General features: G+C 37.1%; 1 protein-coding gene across 1 annotated transcript in view; it reads right to left on the reverse strand.

Moving 5' to 3' along the window:
• Positions 1–4,540: 4,540 nt before the first annotated feature.
• LOC107601140 (pre-mRNA-splicing factor ATP-dependent RNA helicase DHX15-like) overlaps positions 4,541–21,888 on the reverse strand; it is a 34,300-nt gene continuing 16,952 nt past the window's right edge. The window contains exons 7-13 of the mRNA XM_016293196.1: positions 13,507–13,593; positions 13,082–13,231; positions 12,739–12,847; positions 9,036–9,053; positions 7,086–7,276; positions 5,187–5,356; positions 4,541–5,073 (exon numbers count right to left, since the gene is read on the reverse strand). Coding sequence (XP_016148682.1) covers positions 4,956–5,073; positions 5,187–5,356; positions 7,086–7,276; positions 9,036–9,053; positions 12,739–12,847; positions 13,082–13,231; positions 13,507–13,593 — 843 coding nt within the window. The 3' untranslated portion in view covers positions 4,541–4,955. The remainder of the gene's footprint in view (positions 5,074–5,186; positions 5,357–7,085; positions 7,277–9,035; positions 9,054–12,738; positions 12,848–13,081; positions 13,232–13,506; positions 13,594–21,888) is intronic.

Genomic DNA, 21,888 nt, shown 5'->3' on the forward strand with positions numbered 1-21,888 from the left:
TCTCTCGTATCGAAAGTGCAGCAAAACACAACAATGAAACTTTAAACTCTCAGGGCCAAGGGGAAAGGCATTGCCGTGGATTAATAAGACACTGCCTTCTGTACGTCTCGGGGAAAATGGTGAAACAAATACCCGTACGCTTTCAGAAGATGCTGAAAATGAGACATTAAGCTATTTTTCCTTATCTGTCGGGAGCGTTTGAGCTCCAAGTGATGCTTTCGTTTTATGATGGCGCTACTAAAATGCAATGACAAAGAAACAACAATGAAACTTTGACCACCGGCAGTCGGATGCACCATACAGTGGACCTTAGCTGACCGGGGCCTAAAGGAAGCCACTATTTTCAAGGACGCCCAGCTCAGCTCTACAATTTCTGATGGTTTCACGCTTCAGTAAACTCAGGAACTAGCCTACAGGATGCAAGTTGGAGAAGTTTACATAGTTTTAAAGTTTTCATGTTTTATCAGTTTACAACACTGACCCACGGAATAATTCATTTCGGGTTTTTTTGTTTGTTTAATACTGATCAACCAAAAAAATCTACAAAAAAATGTATTGCATAAACCAAATAAGTAATTCACCCACTTTAAGTTTTTACAAGTAGGACTGTGCAAAGTTCAGAGTTTTAAAAACTGGTTTGCTTTCATTTCATGAGCTTGAATTTGAATTAGCATTGAATCAAAAGTTGGAAGAATGTACCGAGTTTCAATGGGTGCATTCCTGCAACATTGGTTCCGGAAGTGTTTTTGCCCCTCATTTTTCCCCAAAGCCTTTGTTAAAACATTATATGCCATAAACCAAGCCAACCAACCAGCTACGAGGCAAATCAAAACATTACAAACTTTGGTTTGAAGCAAAGAAATAATTTGAAATTTGCACAAAAAGACAAAGGTAAGATTCTTTACTTCCTAGGTTTAGTGAGACACAGAACTACAATCCCATTAAACATTGTGCATGACAATCAAATTAAAAACAATGTTGAAATATAAAACTATGGATTTAAAGTTGATTATATCTGTAGAAAAAAATACATTAAGTTTATTGTATAATAAGCATATATATATATACACATACAAATATTGAAGTATTTTGAGAGCGGATGAAGACCAACTTGATATGGGAGAGAACTTTCACAGCAAGCTCTTTTGGCACAAATTTTCTGCACAGCATCATGGGTAATGCAGTTTTTCATCACAGATGTTGACTGTTGTTAAACAGGACTACTTTAAAATTTTGAACCGATGGCTTCAGCAGATATCATCGATAAACAACCTCGGAGCTCACAACAGGTCCATCTTTAAAAAAAATCAGTTTCGCTAAGGAGAAAATCTAATTTTACTTTTGGAACCTGACTGTTGCATTTAGTTCAAAATAGTCATATTTCTTTTAAATGAATGTAAATTCTACTTCCTTTCACATTTGAACTGCAATCTGCATCCCATTTAATACCTCAGTTCAAATTCAGTAACTGATTTGGAATTGAAAAGCAATTCTCAATTCAGTTCTGAACTGCGCACAACTCTACTCAGTTGATGCATCTTTAGAAGAATTTCACAAGCCTCAAGTCTGTCTGGATGGGTCTCTGTCAGCCACTGCAATGCTTCCCCCATTGCTCTTTGACAAACTGCTTAAGCTCAGTCTGGTTTCATGGAGATCTGATCTGATCCGAGTCCACCCATAAGTTCTCAATTGGATTGAGATCTCGGCTTGACCACTCCTCGACTTCAACATTGTTTAGAAGCACTTCTTGTGCAGCTTTGGCTTCGTGTTTGGGTCGCCGTCCCAGAAAATAAATCATCTCCTGGGTCACAGGTGTCTCAGAGTGCATCAGGTTTTCCTCCCATGTTTCGCTGCATTGATTTCATCCGCTACACCCCACAATCCTTCCAGGATCTGCCGCAGAACTTCATCACCGCGCTTCACGGTCGGGATGCTGCGTTTCTGATGATGCACAGCGATTGGCGAACACCAAACATGGCATTTCGTTTGATGGCCAAAAGCTCAATTTTGGTCCCATCAGGCCAGAGGCTCTTCTTCCATCTGGCTTCAGAGTCTTCCTCATGCCTTCTGGCAAACTACGGCCGAGATGTCATATGACATTTTCAACAGTGGCTTCTCTCTGTCACTCTTCCATAAAGCTGTGACCGCTGAAGCACTCAGATGACAGTTTTCATATCCACAGTCTCGCCAATCTCAGCCACTGAAGCTTGTAACTCCTTCATTGGTCTCCAGTGTCCTTCTTGCATGGCCACTCAGGTTTTGAGAACATCCCTTCTCTAGGTACATTGACAGCCGTACTCTTTCCATTTCTTAATTATTGATTGAACTGTACTCCAAGGGTGAGGGCTAATCAATTACTTGTATCCATCCTCTGCCTTGTGCTCTTCAATTATTTTTTCATTCCGGTTCTTTCACAAAACTGACTTTCCTTATCAAGGTGCATTTATATTAGAATCAATTGAAACTCTGACGTACCAAGATGTACAAATAACATGCATTTTAGGCGACCTCAAAAGTCAATTGCTTCTTTATTCAATTGCAATTATTTTAGATTTTTAATGTAATTTCGATCACTTTGTAGACATTGAAGTATAATTCATATACTACAGCGTTTATTATTTTGATTTAGCTTTTATTTTCAATTTTCATTCAAATTTTAGTTTAAGATTTAATAATTTTGTGCTATCATTTTGATCATTTTACAAGCTGGGGTTCATGAATGAACTGGAGGGTATTATTTTTGCTTCATCTCAATTAACCAAAAAAAAAAACTTTTTAGTTTAATAATTAATCATTTTAGTTAACAATAACTACAGTGGTGCCCCCCTTTCTTTTCTTTTTTCCAGTAGCAGTGCATAACATGAGACAAACAAACAATCAAATTAAGATAACAGAAATATTAGAATATTAACAAATGACTTCGAACTCAATGCAGACAATACTCAACATTTTTCAAAGACATTCAATATTTTGTACTCCAAACAGCATACCAGGTCTGCAATTTTATTTACATTTTAGAAATGACAATGCATCAGATGGCTAATTGCTCAGAAATATCATCATTACATATGGCTTAGCACTCAAACGATTGACAACGATCCATTGAAATCTATATTTCAACCATGTTGAGCTTTTATGATTCTACCATACAGGGCAGTCAAATGACTTCAGGCCCGTTCCCACCAAGAGCGATAAATATAAAGCTAACTATAAAGATATTAGCATCTGTTTATTCTCAGTGCATGCTCATCTTTCTCTTTAAATTCTCGAGCTTGTAACAGCAGGATTGATTATGATTGGCTGTCAATATTTTTAATGTTCATCAGCTGGAAAAAAATCATTCTGAAAGTGATTCCAATGAAGTCGTTTCTCTGTGTCTTTATCGTTATAGTTGTGGTGTGGACTCTGCTATTCCTTCTCTGCTATTTACAACTATATCTTTATCGTTATCATTATAGTTATCGTCCTTTGTGTGAACGGGCCTTTAGTCTCATTGGGTTTCAGTTTTCTCCTCCATTAACAGATAAACAAGTGCCCAGATTGTTGTGCGTTTATCAAACAGCTAAAACCACTATTCTTTAAAGGGGTCATATGATGCGATTTTATGTTTTCCTGTGCCTTTGGAGTGTTACAAGCCGTTCATGCATATATAAGATCCATTAAGTCTCAAACCCAAAGAGATAATCTTTATAAAATTTAAGACTTGTCCACGCCCTCCTAAAACGCCTCGTTTAAACACGCCCCCACATGTCTACATCACTGTGTGGGAAGATTTGCATAACACCGCCCAAATGTTCACGCAAAGAAAGGCGGCGTAACTTTGATTCTTGCTGTAGTATTGTCGATGTCGTAGAGATGCTGTGTTTCTCCAAATATAGTAAGGGGCGTAACATTTGAGTCACACGCTTGAGGCATTCGGCCAATCACAACACACTGGATAGCTGGCCAATCGGAGCACACCTCGCTTTTCAGATCGATGAGCTTTGTAAAAATCAACGTGTTTCAGAAAGGTGGTGCAGAGAGGAGCAACAATGTACAGTATGTGGAAAATAATGTGTTTTTTTAACCTTAACCCGTGTAAACACATTGCATAACACCAAATACACAAAATAATGTTATTTTCAGCATCGGCATATGACCCCTTTAAGTATTTCTTCAACTTGTCTTCAGAAATCAGACAAAAAAAACAAAAAAAAAAGGAAACGGCTGGAATCCTAAATTGGGTGAATATGATTAAAAAATTAATGCGGTTAAACACATGTAATTAACCTCATAAGTGAACACATTAACATGACTGCCCTCATCTCAACCCTAACAAAGATGACCACTCTTGTACTACTTCATTAATTTATTAAGCAATTTACAGAAATAATGGCAGAGCAGAACTTGCATTCAATATTATGTCTACCCAAACTATTAATAAACTTTATTTTGATAAATCCTAACTCCTAAGCTGTGAATGCATTTGTGCAATTTAGGTCCTCCTTGTAAGTTAACTATTTGTATAACAGTCAACAAAAAGAATGAACTTGAGCATGACTGATATCAAGGTATTTTATTACCGAAGTAAAAGCTCCTTCACAGAATAAACAGGGATTTTTCTACCCAATAACATAGCAGGAAGTTCTCAATGTCGATAAGGAATGTCAACATCCACATGAATGCTCATGCAAAAACGGTTGATGGTGTTTATCCCTGTTAAGCATTTGCTCCCAACCAATCCTTAGTGCCTAGAGTGACCAATTAAACAGTATGCTTTCACCAGGTGCCAAAACACGAGGCAGAGCCGGGAGCAAAGAGTTATAAAAAAATAATTATATCTTGATGACAAATCAAAACAGAAAATGAAACACAGACGGAAACCTAATGTCGACGTATGACGATGTACAACTTCAGAAGCATTGCACAGCGCATATTGAATTCAAAACGTACAGTCCTTCCACCGCTGCGCAGGTTCAGTATTGAGAGTACTCCTTAGTTTGAAGTTTAGTGACGATGCGCTCCAGTTGCCTCTTAGCCTCGCATTGAGGGAAGTTGCTCATTTCGTAGTATCCTGGAGCGATTTTCACCAGCCTGAAGGATGAGAAGATACGCACAATGTTTGCTTGGTTTTGTCTTTCTTTGTTGCAGAAGCATTTGCCAACAACGCACAAACAAATTCAAAGCATTTGCATGTTTCAGCTTACCATTCGGGTTTGATATCAGTGCAGGTGCGGATGTAGTTCTTGGTGGTCAGCACAAACTCGTTATAGAGAACCCACTCGGGCTTGTGGTCCAGTACGGTGGAAGGGTGCAACTGGACCACCTGGTTGTCCTTCACTGTGAGATAGTGGCCGGTGCGCTCCAGGTGAGCAACCTGATAACACCAGAGACGCAAATTAACAAATAAATCAACCACAAGCTAACCAAACGCATACGCGGCCGTTTCTTCAGACGCCGTAAGGATGTCGAGATTAACCTGGGCAATCAGTCTCAATAAACGACCGACTCAAACAGATAGAGCGCCCGGTAATTCGTACACTAAGGCGCAAATTTGTCTCGCCGGTAAAGGTTAATGTTGACAAATATTTCAATACTAATGGAGTAATTCAACTAGTCAGGTCACTTGTTTCAGGAACCCCCTCCCGGAGAGCGACTCGATAAAAACGTCATTTATTTTCGCTACGCCGGACCAAAATTGCCGTGATTACTTGTGTGCGTTTAAACGGTCACACTTTGATAGAAAGCCATGCATTACATCAGCAAGCTCCAGTGATCCTGTTTTCCCGACAAGACACAGTAACTTTTAATTCAGACAGAGGAGAATAAAGGGAGAAATCAAGCTTTGCTTTAAAACTAGATGTATTTTCGTTTAGGATTAAGAAAAATGCAGTGGATTAAGAATTAACTAAAGTGATATGATCACTCTAGGCTGTTTTATTATAATATATTCATGGTCAAAGGGTGTTACGGTCTTGACAACCCTTCAGCTGAGACTGTATTAACAATACAGAATTGCTGATTCTAGTACATTACTACTAAAAAAAAAAAATTGTGTAGGATTTTCTTTTAAACCATTTTCACTCAGAAATAGCTAAAAAACTAGTGCGTTTAAACTATGGAATCAAAAAATAAAGGTAATCACTAACTTTCACTCTTTGCAATTTTGAGTATATATCTCAATACTTTTTTCTTGCAATCCTAAGAAAAAGCCACAAAAGCAAGATATAAAGTCAGAATATCAAAAATAAAAAATAAAACAGTCAGAATTGTTAGAGAAAGAAGTCACAAGTACGTTTTTTTTTCGTGGCAGAAACAAAAAACAGAATTGTAAGAAAACACTCTGAATTACAAGATGTCTGACTTTTTCTCAGAACGTCAAGAAAAACTTCAAAATTGTGAGAAAGTTGCAATTACCTTTTTTTATTAACCTTATTTTAAGTTGTATCTCAATTCCGACAAAATTTTCTAAGAATTGCAAGAAACAAAAGTCCAAATTGTGAGATAAATGGTTGCAATTACCTTTATTTTTATCCCGTGTACAAGTAACAAACTGAAATTTTGTAGTAGAATTTTCTTTTAAAAATGCACTCCAATAGACTGCGTTTTATTTACACCTTTGACATTTTTATAGTGCGTTTAAGTAAATATTTTCATGAAAATGTTATGTAAATTCAAGTGGCGTGCTTCATATATTGAACATTTTAATACAGCTGGAACACTACACTGACCAATCAGCATCCAGAACTAGTTTTATATTACTGTCTTCAGGCAACCTTTACACGGTATTATAACCACAGTCAGTGCATATTTATCAAGATCAGTTCAAGTGACCCACAAGGCCACATCCATTTTCTGTTGATATGCCAACACATTATGTTTTAAGCCTCTGGGTTGACGACATTTCCACAGGATGAAAAGAGGAATATCACAATGGACATTACAATTTACTATAAAGCACATCTCTGTGCACAATAACATTCAGGGAGATCTACAATGGCACACATTACAGATGTTCAAAACACTCTGAATCAAAACCTCGGCAGGACTAAAGAAGCTTACTGGGTTGTTTTTTGTTCAATAATTGATATTTTTGGCAAACGCACCTGCATGAAGAAGCCTGTGACGAGAGCACGGCGGATGTTGATGTAATAGTCTCGGCTGGTGAACTCTGTGCTGCGTCGCGGCAGGCTGAAGCGGTCCATGATGCGTGAGAGCTGCTGCCGCACGTTATCAGCCGACATCAGCGAGCGGTAGTTAACGAAGTTATCATAGCACCACTGCACCGACTCGTGGTCTTAAACAGAAGGGTTAGACATTAAAACCAGCTTAAGAGCAACATCCAAGCAGATCTGAACTCTGACCAGCACTGCAAAATCTAAAATTTACAAAACACTAAATATGCAGCTTAATAGCAAAAACTCACTGAAGATTTAAGCTGCTGCTTCAAGGTGAAGTGTGTAATTTCTGCAGAGCTTGTGTCACCAAGAAAAAAAACGTTTCTAAACCGGTCTCCCAAACTCTTCTCCACTTATCTGCTACTGGAAGACCAAACATATTGCCACACCAATCTCAAGTCGAGTCAATGTTGTCAGGATGTTCAAACTAAAAGAACAGTGTTTCACAAGCACCTCAAAATGGTTTATGCTTTCGAAGGAATCATCCTTCAAATGGCTTGCTTGTAGTTGTCCATCGACATTAGCTAGACAACATTCAAAAAAAATTACACACTTCACTTTTTACGTTGACATTAGCTAGACAACACTGAAAAAAATGATGCAGTTCATTTTTTAAATTCACAGAAATGTATCCATACAGTGCAACAATGACAGAACTATGCAGAAGTAATTTACTATATTAAAGGGGTCATATGATGCGACGTGTCACCAAGAAAAAAAACGTTTCTAAACCGGTCTCCCAAACTCTTCTCCACTTATCTGCTACTGGAAGACCAAACATATTGCCACACCAATCTCAAGTCGAGTCAATGTTGTCAGGATGTTCAAACCAAAAGAACAGTGTTTCACAAGCACCTCAAAATGGTTTATGCTTTCGAAGGAATCATCCTTCAAATGACTTGCTTGTAGTTGTCCATCGACATTAGCTAGACAACATTCAAAAAAATTACACACTTCACTTTTTACGTTGACATTAGCTAGACAACACTGAAAAAAATGATGCAGTTCATTTTTTTAAATTCACAGAAATGTATCCATACAGTGCAACAATGACAGAACTATGCAGAAGTAATTTACTATATTAAAGGGGTCATATGATGCGATTTCAAGTTTTCCTTTCTCTTTGGAGTGTTACAAGCAAAAAATCAAATACATTCAGGTGATAATTTTTGAATGCATCAGTTAAACACACCTCTAAAAAAAAAGTTTTAATTTACAGGACCTTCATAACGATTTTATTCATAGTCTAATTGAACAATATTGTCGTATTTTGCACAATTGCAATTTGGATAATTTGATATAGTACTGTATAAATAAAAATTGATAATTATTTCATTTATTTCAACAAGTTTGGCAATACAGAGATGCTACATCCATTGCATCTGAAAGGTTTTCTTAGTTAAACTCAAATGCAATCTTTCCGATGTGACTTGAACACACCATTTTAACTATCAAATTAAATTACTGTGATGCATATTTGCCAATAATACTTAAATAAAATGGGTACAAAACAGGTTAGATTTCTGCACTCAAATAACTGCATAGTTTATTAGGATTCTTTAAATACTGTATGCAAATATTTTCAAAATTATTAAAAATGTATGTAATTTTATGTCAAATTTTTATATTTAATAAAATTTAATAATTACAATAATTACAAAATTAAATAAATTAATAAAATTACAATTGCATGAATGCAATTTATTAATGACACATTTAAAAAAAAAAATGATATTGAAATAAAACTTTAACTGCCAGTGAGGGACAGAAAGTCTTGATGAGTAAGTCACTGAATCATTCATTCAATCAATTTGTTCAAAATGGCTGATTCATAAAGAACTAAAGTTTGTGACTGTGGGCCTGTCCCATTACCCACACCTGCAGTCTTGGCAACACCTAAGAGAAACACATAAGCGGTGCAAGTGTGGGTAATGGGACAGTCCCACAGTCACAAACTTTGTTTCTTTATAAATTAAAGAAGTCTGTAACACTTTAAGGACCAATTTTCACTATTAGCATGCATATTACTAGCACATTGGCTGTTTATTATTACTTAGAAAGAACATATTGCCTTATTCTGCATGACCATCTTTTTAGATCCCTTAATATACCCCATACACCTAAACTTAACAACAACCTCATTAAATATTAATAAGCAGTAAATCAGGAGCCTGAGGCAAAAGTCATAGTTAACAGTGAGAATTGGTCCCCAACTAAAGTGTGACCAATGATTCCTTATGAATTAAGGTTTATTTCACTTCTGAAATAACTCCATATTTCAATATTAAAAATGTTATTTTATATATTTATAAATTGCATTATTTATGCATATACCGTTTCATAAATTGTCTCGTTTAATTTTGTACTAAGTGTGCAAGACTGTCCCAACTTTAGGCCCTTAAACACTAAATTCAGACTTTAGAGCAGTATTTCAGGCTAAGATTGTCCCATATTATGAAATCACTTCCCAGTGCAATATATAATTTGGTAGTAAAATGTAAAGTGTTGCACATTGTACTGGTTCAGAGATGAGCATGTGAATTTTGTAAAATGTTTGCAACTGTAGGTATTGATTACACTTTTATAAATGAGTACTAAATTATTCACTCAATTATTCACTGGTTTTTTGTTTGATTTTTCAAATCTAACCCCTAGCACGAGGAAAATTTAATTGTGATACTTGTCTTAGATACCTTATTTAAAAGAAAAATGCACATAATGAAAGCCATTTTCTTGCGGTGAAAACATTGTGGCTGTGGTCTCCTGTACAACTAACTTTTAATTCAAGACAAAGGGGGCTAATTTTTCATCTGACATGCAAGCAGTTCCAAACAGCAGTGCCACTAATTCAATTATAGGGAGGAACCTCTACTTAATGCATCAACACTGGTCACACACCAACAAATTCAATTACTGACCTTTGGCTCTAGAGAGTTTGGCTCTAATGACCAGTTGCATGTTAACTGAAAATTAGCATTGCCTAAGGTTTGGAGGAGTTTGCTGAATAGGATGAAAGACTGCAGCTGTCTTTATCAATGAGTCAGGAAAACTTCATTTTAAAAAAAAGTGCAGCCGTCAGTTTGTTATTATGAATGAGTATTGATCTGGTTTATCAGACATACTTTTTCTATTTGTTGTGAAAGGGTGTTGCATTACTCGTGCTAAAGCAAGTAATACGTTTTAGGCAAAAATTAAGTATAGGTGCCATGCAGTGAACCCAGCTGGAAAAAGTTATTTATACATGTGGACAACACATCAGAATTAACTATAGCAGGGAACGTGCCAGAGTTAACTGAAGGCAAAATCAATGAGAGCGAAAGCTAAATGTGTTTTAAAGTGAAGAAAGTATAAGCAAGCATTTGGCAAATGCCACCAGTCTTCATCCAGCAATACAATACCCGGCTGTTTTTTTCATTTGCGTGTCTGATTGAGTGCAATTAAGTTATTTCTATATTTTGCTGTAGTGTGTCAGTAGGAAATATCAGTTTACATTTCCAAACATTCATTTTGCCATTAATTGTAATAATCCAGTGCTCCACACAGAGATTTGATCATCATCCAGTCTGTCTGGAATGACAAGAAGGATCAGAACAAACTGAGACAGACTAAGAGTGTGTGTGTGAGTGAGAGAGTGTATAGCCCTTTTAAGATATTTCAGAACAAATGCATAAATATCGATACTGAATACCATCTCCCTTTTATATCACCCAGCTATAAATTTACGTAGATAGTCAAATGCAACAGTATGTTAAGGGGCGGTCACACTGCACTTCTCGTTCCGTTGACTTCCGTTCAAATGCATGCGAATGCATCAGACCGGAAACGCAAGCCCGTGCTAAAAGTTTCGCATTTCGCTGCATTGCAAAGTTCAAGCTTGGTGAACTCTGACCTGCAAATTCGCATCACGTGAAACCGTGTGACCAACAGCCGATCGATACTTAACAGCATGACCTCGCAACTGAATTAAAAGAACAAATTTAAAACTGCAGCGCTGCAGGAAAGTGGATTAGATTGCATATATTTACATTTTAGATGTATTATAATTTGTTGCGTGTTGAATTTAAGTTTTTTAAAAGATGCTGCAGAGCATGACGTCACATCACGACCGTTGCAAACAATTTCACGTGCTCAAAGTCTAGTGTGACCACGGCTTTAGGAAGCAGAAAGCTTCTACACAAGCTTCAACATTTTTAAGGCAATTTTAGAGATCTTTTAAGGTCATGAACCTTTCAGAAAAGACGATGAGCCAATCACACGAAAAAGTTCCAGTCGTTACTATTCAGCGATTACAAGTCTGGCCATCATGCACTTTTAATGAATGCCCACCTCAGTCTTCATACTACATAAAAGCAATTACATGATCAAAGCAAAGCCAGACTCTGAAATATCAGTCAGTTTAGGAAAGGCAGTGTCCGGTTGCTTTTTTACCCAAGCTGCACCAGATACTCCGAAATGAGCAAGGCAAACTACGCATAACACTAAAAGAGCTAAATAGATTTTGACATTTCGGAAGAAAGTGTGAATAACCAAGCATTTTCATAAAAAAGTACTTAAAACACTCAGAACATCTTGCCATTTTTACAGAAATATATGTATGTGTGTGTGTGTGTGTATGAGAATAAATTCATCCCAATATGCCCTGAAAGTACATACTCTTTTTGTGAATAAAAAGTATATACTTTTAAGTGTGTAGCAGAAGAGTAGGCAAGATTTGGGCCATATGACTTCGTCACAGCTGCTTTAATGGAATGCTCTGTTGCTTAGTTACATGCATTCCGTCGCCAATTAAACTGCCCTGTCAATCATCTCGTCACAGTTAACATCTTCAACACTTAAGTTTCATTTACATTCTTACTGTATTGGAGAGAAATGTAGAGGCATGCTGATCTGCCAGTCACGTGTCTTTCATGCCGAGAACACTCCTTATGCGTTTACATAATGATGCATTTAAAATTTAAAGACCAAACATATCTATATAAACTTCTTTACTGAACCGCCAGTCTCTCATATCCACCATGTTTGTAGTTTTTTGACACGTTTTATTTGCATTTGTAGTTCTAATCGAATCCACGTCCAATGCACAATGGGTGGCCCATATTAGCCGAGTGTGTAAGGATCTGAATTTTCACAGGAAAAACTAAACCATCCAGGTTTACATATTCATTTCACCTTACTTTGATTTGGTACACACTGATCTATTTTCAAATACTAATTAGAATGGATAGGATGCCAATTGGGATGCAGCTTTTTAAAAGTGCTTTTTAGAATGTTGCTACGGTGTTCTCAACACTTTTAGCATGTTGCAATACGGTTGCTATAGATTTCTGAGTGGTTTAAGTAAATTGCTGAAACAAAAAAAAAAAAAAACACCAAAATTTTAATTCACAAAGAAATAGGATAAACTTTCACAGACGAGAAAGAGTTGGTTTGTGTTTTTAATGTACTTAATAAATATTACAGGTTTTAAACTATGGTAATTTTTAATGTTGTGTTAACGTTGTATTGTCTTAATTTAGCTAAATCTTCTACTGAAGTCTACTGCAGATATAGATATTCATGAAAGTATTTGTAAAACTCATACCTGGTGGGTCCATGAAGTCAAAGTGCACTAGGTCATCGATACCGAGCTTCTTGAGCTGTAGCACCACAGAGCCCAAATTCGACCTGAGAATCTCAGGGTATGTGTTGTCCTGACAGGAAAAGGGAGGATACACAGAAAGAAAAAGAAAAATTGACATGGAAATTTGCCTTGTTCTATGTACAAAAAGGGGGCAAGAAGTGACCATAAGTACTAAAGACTTATGGAACCAAGGTCATCTGCTGATGGACCAAAACACGATCCAACCAATTTCACTGGCGTATAATAAAATCAGAACAAGTGCGCTTCCCAGATGCCTGCAGCAGTTATGATTGGTTTCACAAACCTGCATCTCAGTCTTGTAGGCCTTCTCGGTGTAGAGCCGGAAGCACTTTCCTGGGCGCGTACGTCCAGCACGGCCAGCTCTCTGCTGGGCCGAAGCCTTACTAATAGCCGTCACGAGCAGCGACTCGACTCGAATGCGAGGGTTATACACCTGTGCGACGAAAAGGAAAGAGCTGTGTGAATAATAAATGCACACCATAGCACCACAGCAATATGCCAAAGCGAAGCCATCCTTCATCTCTGACTGGACTACATGTATGACAGCAGCAGCTGGGCTAGGGAAATGTCAGCAGAATAAATAACTAGCTTTTCCATCTCGAGTCGCTGTCAGAGCCCCGCCACTGGGTTTATCTGGGGATTTCAGAGGCAAGAGAAACAGATGATGGGGCGAGATTAGACAAGTGAGGCAGAGGAGAGAAGACTAACCTTTTGCTTGGCAAAGCCAGGATCAATTACAAACACCACGCCATCGATGGTCAGGGACGTCTCAGCGATGTTTGTCGAAACCACAACCTACGAGAGCAGAAACAATACGATCAAAAGATCAAACTGACCGGACAGCTTTTATCACACACAAAAAAGCACCTTAAAAACGAACAAAAGAGCCCATAATCAATTCTCTAAAACACAAAGTATACTTTGTTTTTGTATGTGTATGCTAGAGTACGCGCAAAGTCAAGATTCATATTTGTCAAGTCTCTGCACTGTTTTTCCAGAAGTTATGACTGATAAAAATATCTTTGTAATATTTTAAATTAAAGTTGCGGCTATCATAACCTTGTCAGTCCGGGTGTCCGTTGCAGTTTTCAGTATTCTGTTGTTGTTCTCTTTAGTTTTGTTTTCTATGATGAAAACACAGCCCGGGCCAGTAACTGTAAATGTAATCCGGATTACATAATCAGATTCCAAAAATCGAGTACTCGCAATTAGAGTATGTTACATTTTATAATGCTCATGATCAGATTACAGCTACTTTTTATGGAATACATATTCACACAATGGCAGTAAATCATTCATAATCTGATTCACAATCTGAGGAACTTAATATTTTAATAATTTAACAATACATTTGCATGTTTACATATTGATACATCACTGAATGGTCACATTGACATGCAGGTAAACTAATTAAATATTTCTACTTTAGTGTTTAATTGATTATTAACTTTTTATCAGTTCACAAACCCATTGCATTGTTCTTATATTAAGCCCAGTTTAAGAACCTCTGGTTTAATGTAATGTTTAATTCATTTAATGATTATTCAAAAGGAATAGCCTATATTTTCTTTCCCTTCGCTTTTTAATACCAATATGGTACTCTCAATAGTAAGTTAATCAGTAATGGATTACAATTAGTAAGTAATGTACCCAGCTCTGGTTGCCACCTTGTGGAACAACTGATTAGTGCAAAAATTAAATGCACATACCAAGTATGTGCAGTTACAAAAATTGTGTGGTGCATGTACAGTACACACATATTATTCTGGTACAAAATTTGCATCATGCACACTGTACAAGTATAATTTGGCCTTTAGATTTTCTGCTTTCTACACATGGCTCAAGTTCATTTTTGCCACATTTCAAAATGTCTTAAGATTAATATCACTTTAACAAAGTTGCACAATTTGAGACATCATTCATGCCAATCGCACAGTGGTGGAGGACAAGTAATGTTGAATATTTAGCCTAATGAGTTTATTCAAATCTCGAACCTCTCTCTACACCAACAGGGTGGCTTTTTTTTTTTTTTAGCACATTTCATTGGTGATTAAGACAGTTCTGCACTGCTCTGGGCAAACCAAAAATCAAATTAAAAGGAAAAAGTTCTGTGGTAACTGGAGAGGAGTGAAAAAAAAAAAAAAGGCAAAAAAATCAGTGGGAATTAAATCCTTAAAGACACTTCAGTGAGCTGTCGCAAGCTGGAAGACTAATATAACCCAACAGGGGAGTAAGGCAACAGTTGCTGCAATCAAGTCAAATCGGGAGTGTGCTGGCTGAGCCGGACTGCTTTCCGCAGAGCAACCCGTCCAGACACATTACTACTGCTCTTTTTGGCGGCAAGATACATGTCTGTGCACAGCATGCAACCATCTTCCCCTCCCTAGAGAAGCCCACCTCTAAGAAACTCTATTATTCATGCCACGTCTCGCTCCTTCACTCTCTCTCTCTGTCCCTTTACAGTACAGGTGGCCTTCATCATGTGTGCTAGTGACATATTAAATAATCTTCGAGCTACAGACCGTGGACCGTCTTTGAAAGGCTGATATGACAGTGTCCGAGAAGCTTCGGAACAGCTTTATAACACTGCATAGGTAAGGGTTGCTTACTGTCCCAAGTCAAAAGAGCCAAATGCTGGTCATGAATCACAGGACGAGAAACATCAATCCGAGTCAAGTCAGAGGTAGGACAGAGTCTCTCGATAATTTAAAGGTTTGCTTTGTGTAGTGTCCCAGAAAAAACGAGCAGCCAACAGAGCTGTAGCTGGACGTCATCGATGGACAGAGAACTATGGAGGTGTGAGGCGCACATTCACAGATAACAATGGTTTTGAATGTTTTTCGCATGCTATGAAGTTAATGTAGCGGAAGCAGCCACAGATCTTTTCTTAATTGAGACTTCTCAAGAGGACTTAGTTCTGTGCATCGGTTGTTGAATGGATGGAGGCAGATCTGAATGCGAGCCCGCAGACAATTGTAATACAGGGATGGGGTTTAAATGGACTAAATGACTGGAAAAGCCTGGTATACGTCAACAAAAAGACTGCCAGCTTCATTGGAAGATCGAGTTATATCTTTTTGAGCAAAAACTGTAAAAGCAAAACAAATTCATGGATAAATCCATTCAAAAAGATCAATAACATGCATTTAGAAAATGGATAGGATAAATTGTCATTTCATGCCAACTTGGAAAGTATCCTAATTGAAATTTCAATGGTAACAAACAAAACATGCTTCCCTTGAAACAAATAGAGAATTTTTCAAATATCTTACAGTAATACGCAATCTGTGCTTTAATTCACGACTACAGCAGAAACAAGCTCCAAAGTTCAATTAAATAGGTTAGGTTTGTTTAAATACCCTAAGTGCTTTGGCAAGCTCTACCAAAAAGTCTTTGCAATGTAAATTTTGAGTTTCATAAAACGTCCTGGCCCCTATTACTAACAGAAAACAAACAAACCTCATATTTCATGTAATTCAGCCTCCTCAACTGCCTTTGAGGCATTTAAATCCTACTTTTATAAGTGGATTTCTCTTCAGCCACAAATGTTTGGCTTGGTTTGGTAATGCAGCAGAGGGTCTATTCATGGAGCCTTTGACCTGATGTAATTCAGGTGCTGAAAAGAATCATCTGCCTATATATTCATGGAAAGGCTGGGAGAATTCACTGAAAAAAGGCCATCTGGAGTCTGGAGAAAGAAATGAGGGTTCCTAACCAGTCTGCATCCTTTCAGAAAATAGGACCACCTGGGAAAGACCTTTGAGACGAAATATATTCCAGAGTGGTAGCCATGGAAATTATCGAAAGGTGAGCACCATTGGAATGAGTTGCACAGCAAAAACACTAAATGCATTACCAGTACTTAGTCATACTCGTTCAACCGTGAGGTGTTGAGAAATTGCATCTTTTAGGAGGCAATGATCCATGCGCAAGTGGTCTGGAAAAAAATAAAAATAGGCTGGTTGACCGAACAAGGCTAATGCCAGCAACATTTCACTTGAATAAGTGCAATTTCAATTCTCTCCAATGAGTCTCTCATTCAATGTTGATTGTTGAATGTCATTCCTTTTTTTGTTAAAAAACTCCAAGGCAGACACATACACTATAGGTCAAAAGAATAAAAGAAAAAGAAAAACAGTAATATTGTAAAATATTATCACAATTTAAAGCAATTGTTTTATATTTGAACAAATCTAAAATGTAATTTATTGCTGTGATGCAAAGCTGTATTTTCAGCATCATTACTCTAGTCTTCAGAGTCACATGATCCTTCAGAAATCATTCTAATATGCTGAGCGATGCTCAATTATTTATACAAGTTCTTATTAATGTTGAAAACAGTAACATTTTCATGACTCTTCGATGAACAGAAATTTCAAAAGAACAGCCTTTATTTGAAACAAATGTTACTTTTGATCAATTTACTCCATCCTTGCTGAATAATTTTTTTTTTACCTCAATCTTGAATGGTAGTGTATTACCGTTTCCACAAAATATTACACAGCAAAAACGGTTTCTACATTGATCACCTATGTTTCTTGAGCAGCAAATCAGCATATTAGAATGATTTCTGAAGATCATGTGACACTGAAGACTGGAGTAATGATGCTGAAAATACAGCTTTGATCACAGCAATAAATTATATTTTAAAATATATTAAAAAAGAAAACTGTTCAATAGTAATATTATAGTTTTACTGTATTTTTGATCAAATGAACAGTACTGTAAATTTGCAAGCATAGTCACAAGCGCTTTCACTTTTTTTGCATTACTGTAGCGATAAAGTTACCTTCAAATGTCCATGCTATTAAATCAGATGTGCTGCTATTTAGGTAAGTAGCTATAAACACGCTGACAGTTTAACCTTGTTTTGCGAGATTCTCTCCAAACTGTTTCTCCACCATGACAGCAGTTGCCCAGTCGTTAACATTTCATATTCACAAAGATAAGCGAGACCCTGCCTCCAATCACGCTGAATTAAAAGTGACTATGGAAGCCATCGCAGTCGCAAACAAGCCGAGACGGCTCCTGTCGGTCTAATTCTGTATTGAATGAAAAAAGACATTTCGTCAGAAATCGCAATTTCATTGTACATCTGGGTTTTAAGCAGCATGAGCGGAAGGAGCTCCAAACATTATCATTATCACTGATGAACTCGTCTTCAAATTAAAAGAGACATGCTTTATGACTTTGCTTAGAGTGGACAGTAACATATCAAATGTTTTAGGCACACACATGGTCTCTCTATCAGGTTAGATGGGTCTTAAATATCCATGAAGACGAATTTCTGCCCAGATACAGTTAAGGAGCTAGATTTGCCACCCAATATTAAGTGCAGGTATTCATTAAGGATTGTTTTAGGTGGTTAACACACACGGCAGCCTCACTTCTCCTTAATTCTTCCATAACCCTCCATTCCCGCAGTCAGCACAAGGGAGATCTTACCACATCCCAATTAACTCCAGGATCAACAAGAAAGTCGCTGCCGAAATTTGCCACAGTCCTCGATTTCCCTACATGTGACTGCTGAGAGTCACCGAAAAACAGTAATATTGTAAAATATTATCACAATTTAAAGCAATTGTTTTACATTTGAACAAATCTAAAATGTAATTTATTGCTGTGATGCAAAGCTGTATTTTCAGCATCATTACTCTAGTCTTCAGAGTCACATGATCCTTCAGAAATCATTCTAATATGCTGAGTGATGCTCAATTATTTATACAAGTTCTTATTAATGTTGAAAACAGTAACATTTTCATGACTCTTCGATGAACAGAAATTTCAAAAGAACAGCTTTTATTTGAAACAAATGTTACTTTTGATCAATTTACTCCATCCTTGCTGAATAAATTTTTTTTAACCTCAATCTTGAATGGTAGTGTATTACCGTTTCCACAAAATATTACACAGCAAAAACGGTTTCTACATTGATCACCTATGTTTCTTGAGCAGCAAATCAGCATATCAGAATTATTTCGGAAGGATCCTGTGACACTGAAGACTGGAGTAATGATGCTGAAAATTCAGCCGGGTTGCATCGACAACCTGTTAAAACTGATGGACTCGTCTTCAAATTAAAACAGACATGCTTTATGACTTTGCTTAGAGTGGACAGTAACATATCAAATGTTTTAGGCACACACATGGTCTCTCTATCAGGTTAGATGGTTCTTAAATATCCATGAAGACGAATTTCTGCCCAGATACAGTTATTAAGGAGCTAGATTTGCCACCCAATATTAAGTGCAGGTATTCATTAAGGATTGTTTTAGGTGGTTAACACACACGGCAGCCTCACTTCTCCTTAATTCTTCCATAACCCTCCATTCCCGCAGTCAGCACAAGGGAGATCTTACCACATCCCAATTAACTCCAGGACCAACAAGAAAGTCGCTGCCGAAATTTGCCACAGTCCTCGATTTCCCTACATGTGACTGCTGAGAGTCACGTGAAGTTAAATCCCATCTAATAAATCCATGCATCAGCAGTGCAGAAGGGCTGCCGGATTTGTCCTGGAGGAGGATGTGACTGCACAGGTGCGGATCTCACAATATCCCCCCCCACACACACACACACACACACACACACACACACCCCGTATCTGCCAAAGGTGGCTTATATGCATTGCATTTAATATATGCCAGAGGGTGTGAAGAGTTGACAATTTTACAAGGTAATCTGAGCCTATCCTTATGTACTGCTGCCACTGAAGGACAGAAAAGCAAGGTGCCAAAAAAAAAACTCAATTCAAGACACTGTACAGCTATCTCATCCTCAAAAAATGACTTTTGCTGTTTGTTTATATCGCTTTAAAATGAGCTAATGCAACAAATCTTGAACTTTGTCACAATTTAATGTCATTGCCTAATCCATTTAAATGTTACATAAGTTAACTTAATCATATATAGGTATCACTTATTGTTGAGAAACTGGGCAGTAGTTTTCAGCATGCTTTGCAAAGGACTGCATTAAGAGAGTAAATATTGAAATGGAGTGTAATTTTGCACTTTTCAGAAAAGTGAATTACTTTTAGGGTTTAAGGTTCAGTTAAACAGAATGTTTATTACAGTTAAATAAAATAAACTACATTATGAAAAATTATTTAAATGTTAACTGAAATAAAATATACAAAGGCAACACGTCTCATTTGGTCTAACTTGGTTCTAAAAATAACAAATTGATATACAAATTAATAAATTAAACTGATATTAAAAAACTAATAAAAATGACAAAAATAAAAAAGCTAAAATGGAGAATAGAAAAAATAAAAATTCAAAATATTAATAAAAACAACACTAGTATCTCAACGACACAAAATGAACACTGGTTCGTTCAAGTTGGTGTTGTATTGTGGACCTAAACTAATTGCATGGAAGATTCTTAATTTAATAAAGTTCATTAAACAAACTATTTTTTTAGTGCATGGAAAGTAGAGAATCAGCATTCGTTACCTTGTTACTATTTAATCCGAGCTTTCGACTAAAAAAATATATCGTTACATATTTAAAAATACTACCGTTTCATTAATTTCTATAAAATATCACTGACTGTAACAAAAACAATTGTGAACATAGTTTGTTTCCTTTTTTTTATCAAATAGAATGTTTCTGAATAATAAGCAGTGCTCGGTTCCCAACATTAGTTTGCATCAAAGGGGTTGCAGCATATTCACATCAGCCCCTGAATCCATGTCCACTTTCATTTTCCTCTGAACAGTGCAGGCAAACAGCGGCGGATGTTTGAACTTCTGAAGCAGCTTATGCCCGGGCTTACGCGTAATCAAACCTCTGAGAAACCCAGAGCCTCTTTAAACATGGAAGTGGTCAGGGGAGAGAAGAAATGACACAATGCCCCAGCGGAGGGTGATGGACGAGGCAGATACTTGATATGTGAAGCAGGCGGATGCTGATGCTTTTCAGGACATCAAGACACAAACCAGGCATGCAGCTAAGACTTTGTTGCAGCTACAAATAGAGCCATCATGTTGAAGGAACAAGAATGCGGAAATTTGCAGTTCAGTGAACACTTCGTTCATTAGGACATCAGTAATCTTTGCCTGGCAATAATGACAAGCGGAGCCGATTCTGTAGGGGAGCGATGACTCATTAATCAACTCCTCATCAGATGTTCAGCTAAATGTTTGCAAACTCATAGCCGCTGATCAGATGTGATATTCTGTCAGATCTTCGGCCAGTCATGCAGGAGGTCCAGGTGCTTTTCACATCGCAAACAGGCTTGTTTGAGAGACGAAGAAGTGAAATGGGAGTAGAGAAAACAAAAGAGCGATTGCGCCTGCACAACCTCCTGCTAAGAGTAAAGGATGACAGACAATGAAAGACACTTTACAGCGGATGAGCTCTGATAAAACATCTAGAGCGAGTTTCATTTTTTCAAAGCCAACATGTCAAAATTGCCAAACGACGATATTCAAGTCGGGAAGCAGAACAGGAGGGAGTGAAAGCAAACCGTCCAAAACCGACTCGAGAAAAACAGTACCGCTCCAAAACTTTTCAAATGATCGAAGGATGAGTAATTTTCCTTTCTAAAATTAGAGAAAAGAATCATATGCTGACAAAAGCAACATATGCTATGAGTCATTGCTTTACCAAAGCTAAAGATGGAAGGAGAGAAAAAAAGAAAACCTAATTTCCACCATTCCTTGTTCCTCATCCTTCGCTCTACTGACAGACTTGAGTCATTCTCTCATCCTCTTCTTTCTTTAAATGGATTGAAGATGCTACTATAGCTGTGCCGATACAATCACATCAATATTTTGATTTGATACCATACTCCACTGACAAAAGAGAAAGGGGTAGTTCAACAAAAATATTATACATACCATACATAACATACAGTGTTGGGGGTAACGCATTACAAGTAACGCGAGTTACGTAATCAGATTACTTTTTCAAATAAGTAACGCAAGTTACTTTTTTTTCCAATTTATTGATTGACAGCTCTCCTGTCCCCATGTTGAGAGAAATCAGAAGATGTTACTGTAGGTTCTAAAATAAATATGAATAACGTAACTTTACTTTCAGGCCTTCAACCTGAGGCTTATTCATTTCACTTTTGGTGTGAAAAGGC

The sequence above is a fragment of the Sinocyclocheilus grahami genome, unplaced genomic scaffold (genome assembly GCF_001515645.1).
Source record: "Sinocyclocheilus grahami isolate Dianchi unplaced genomic scaffold, SAMN03320097.WGS_v1.1 scaffold300.1, whole genome shotgun sequence".
NCBI classification, from domain to species: domain Eukaryota; kingdom Metazoa; phylum Chordata; class Actinopteri; order Cypriniformes; family Cyprinidae; genus Sinocyclocheilus; species Sinocyclocheilus grahami.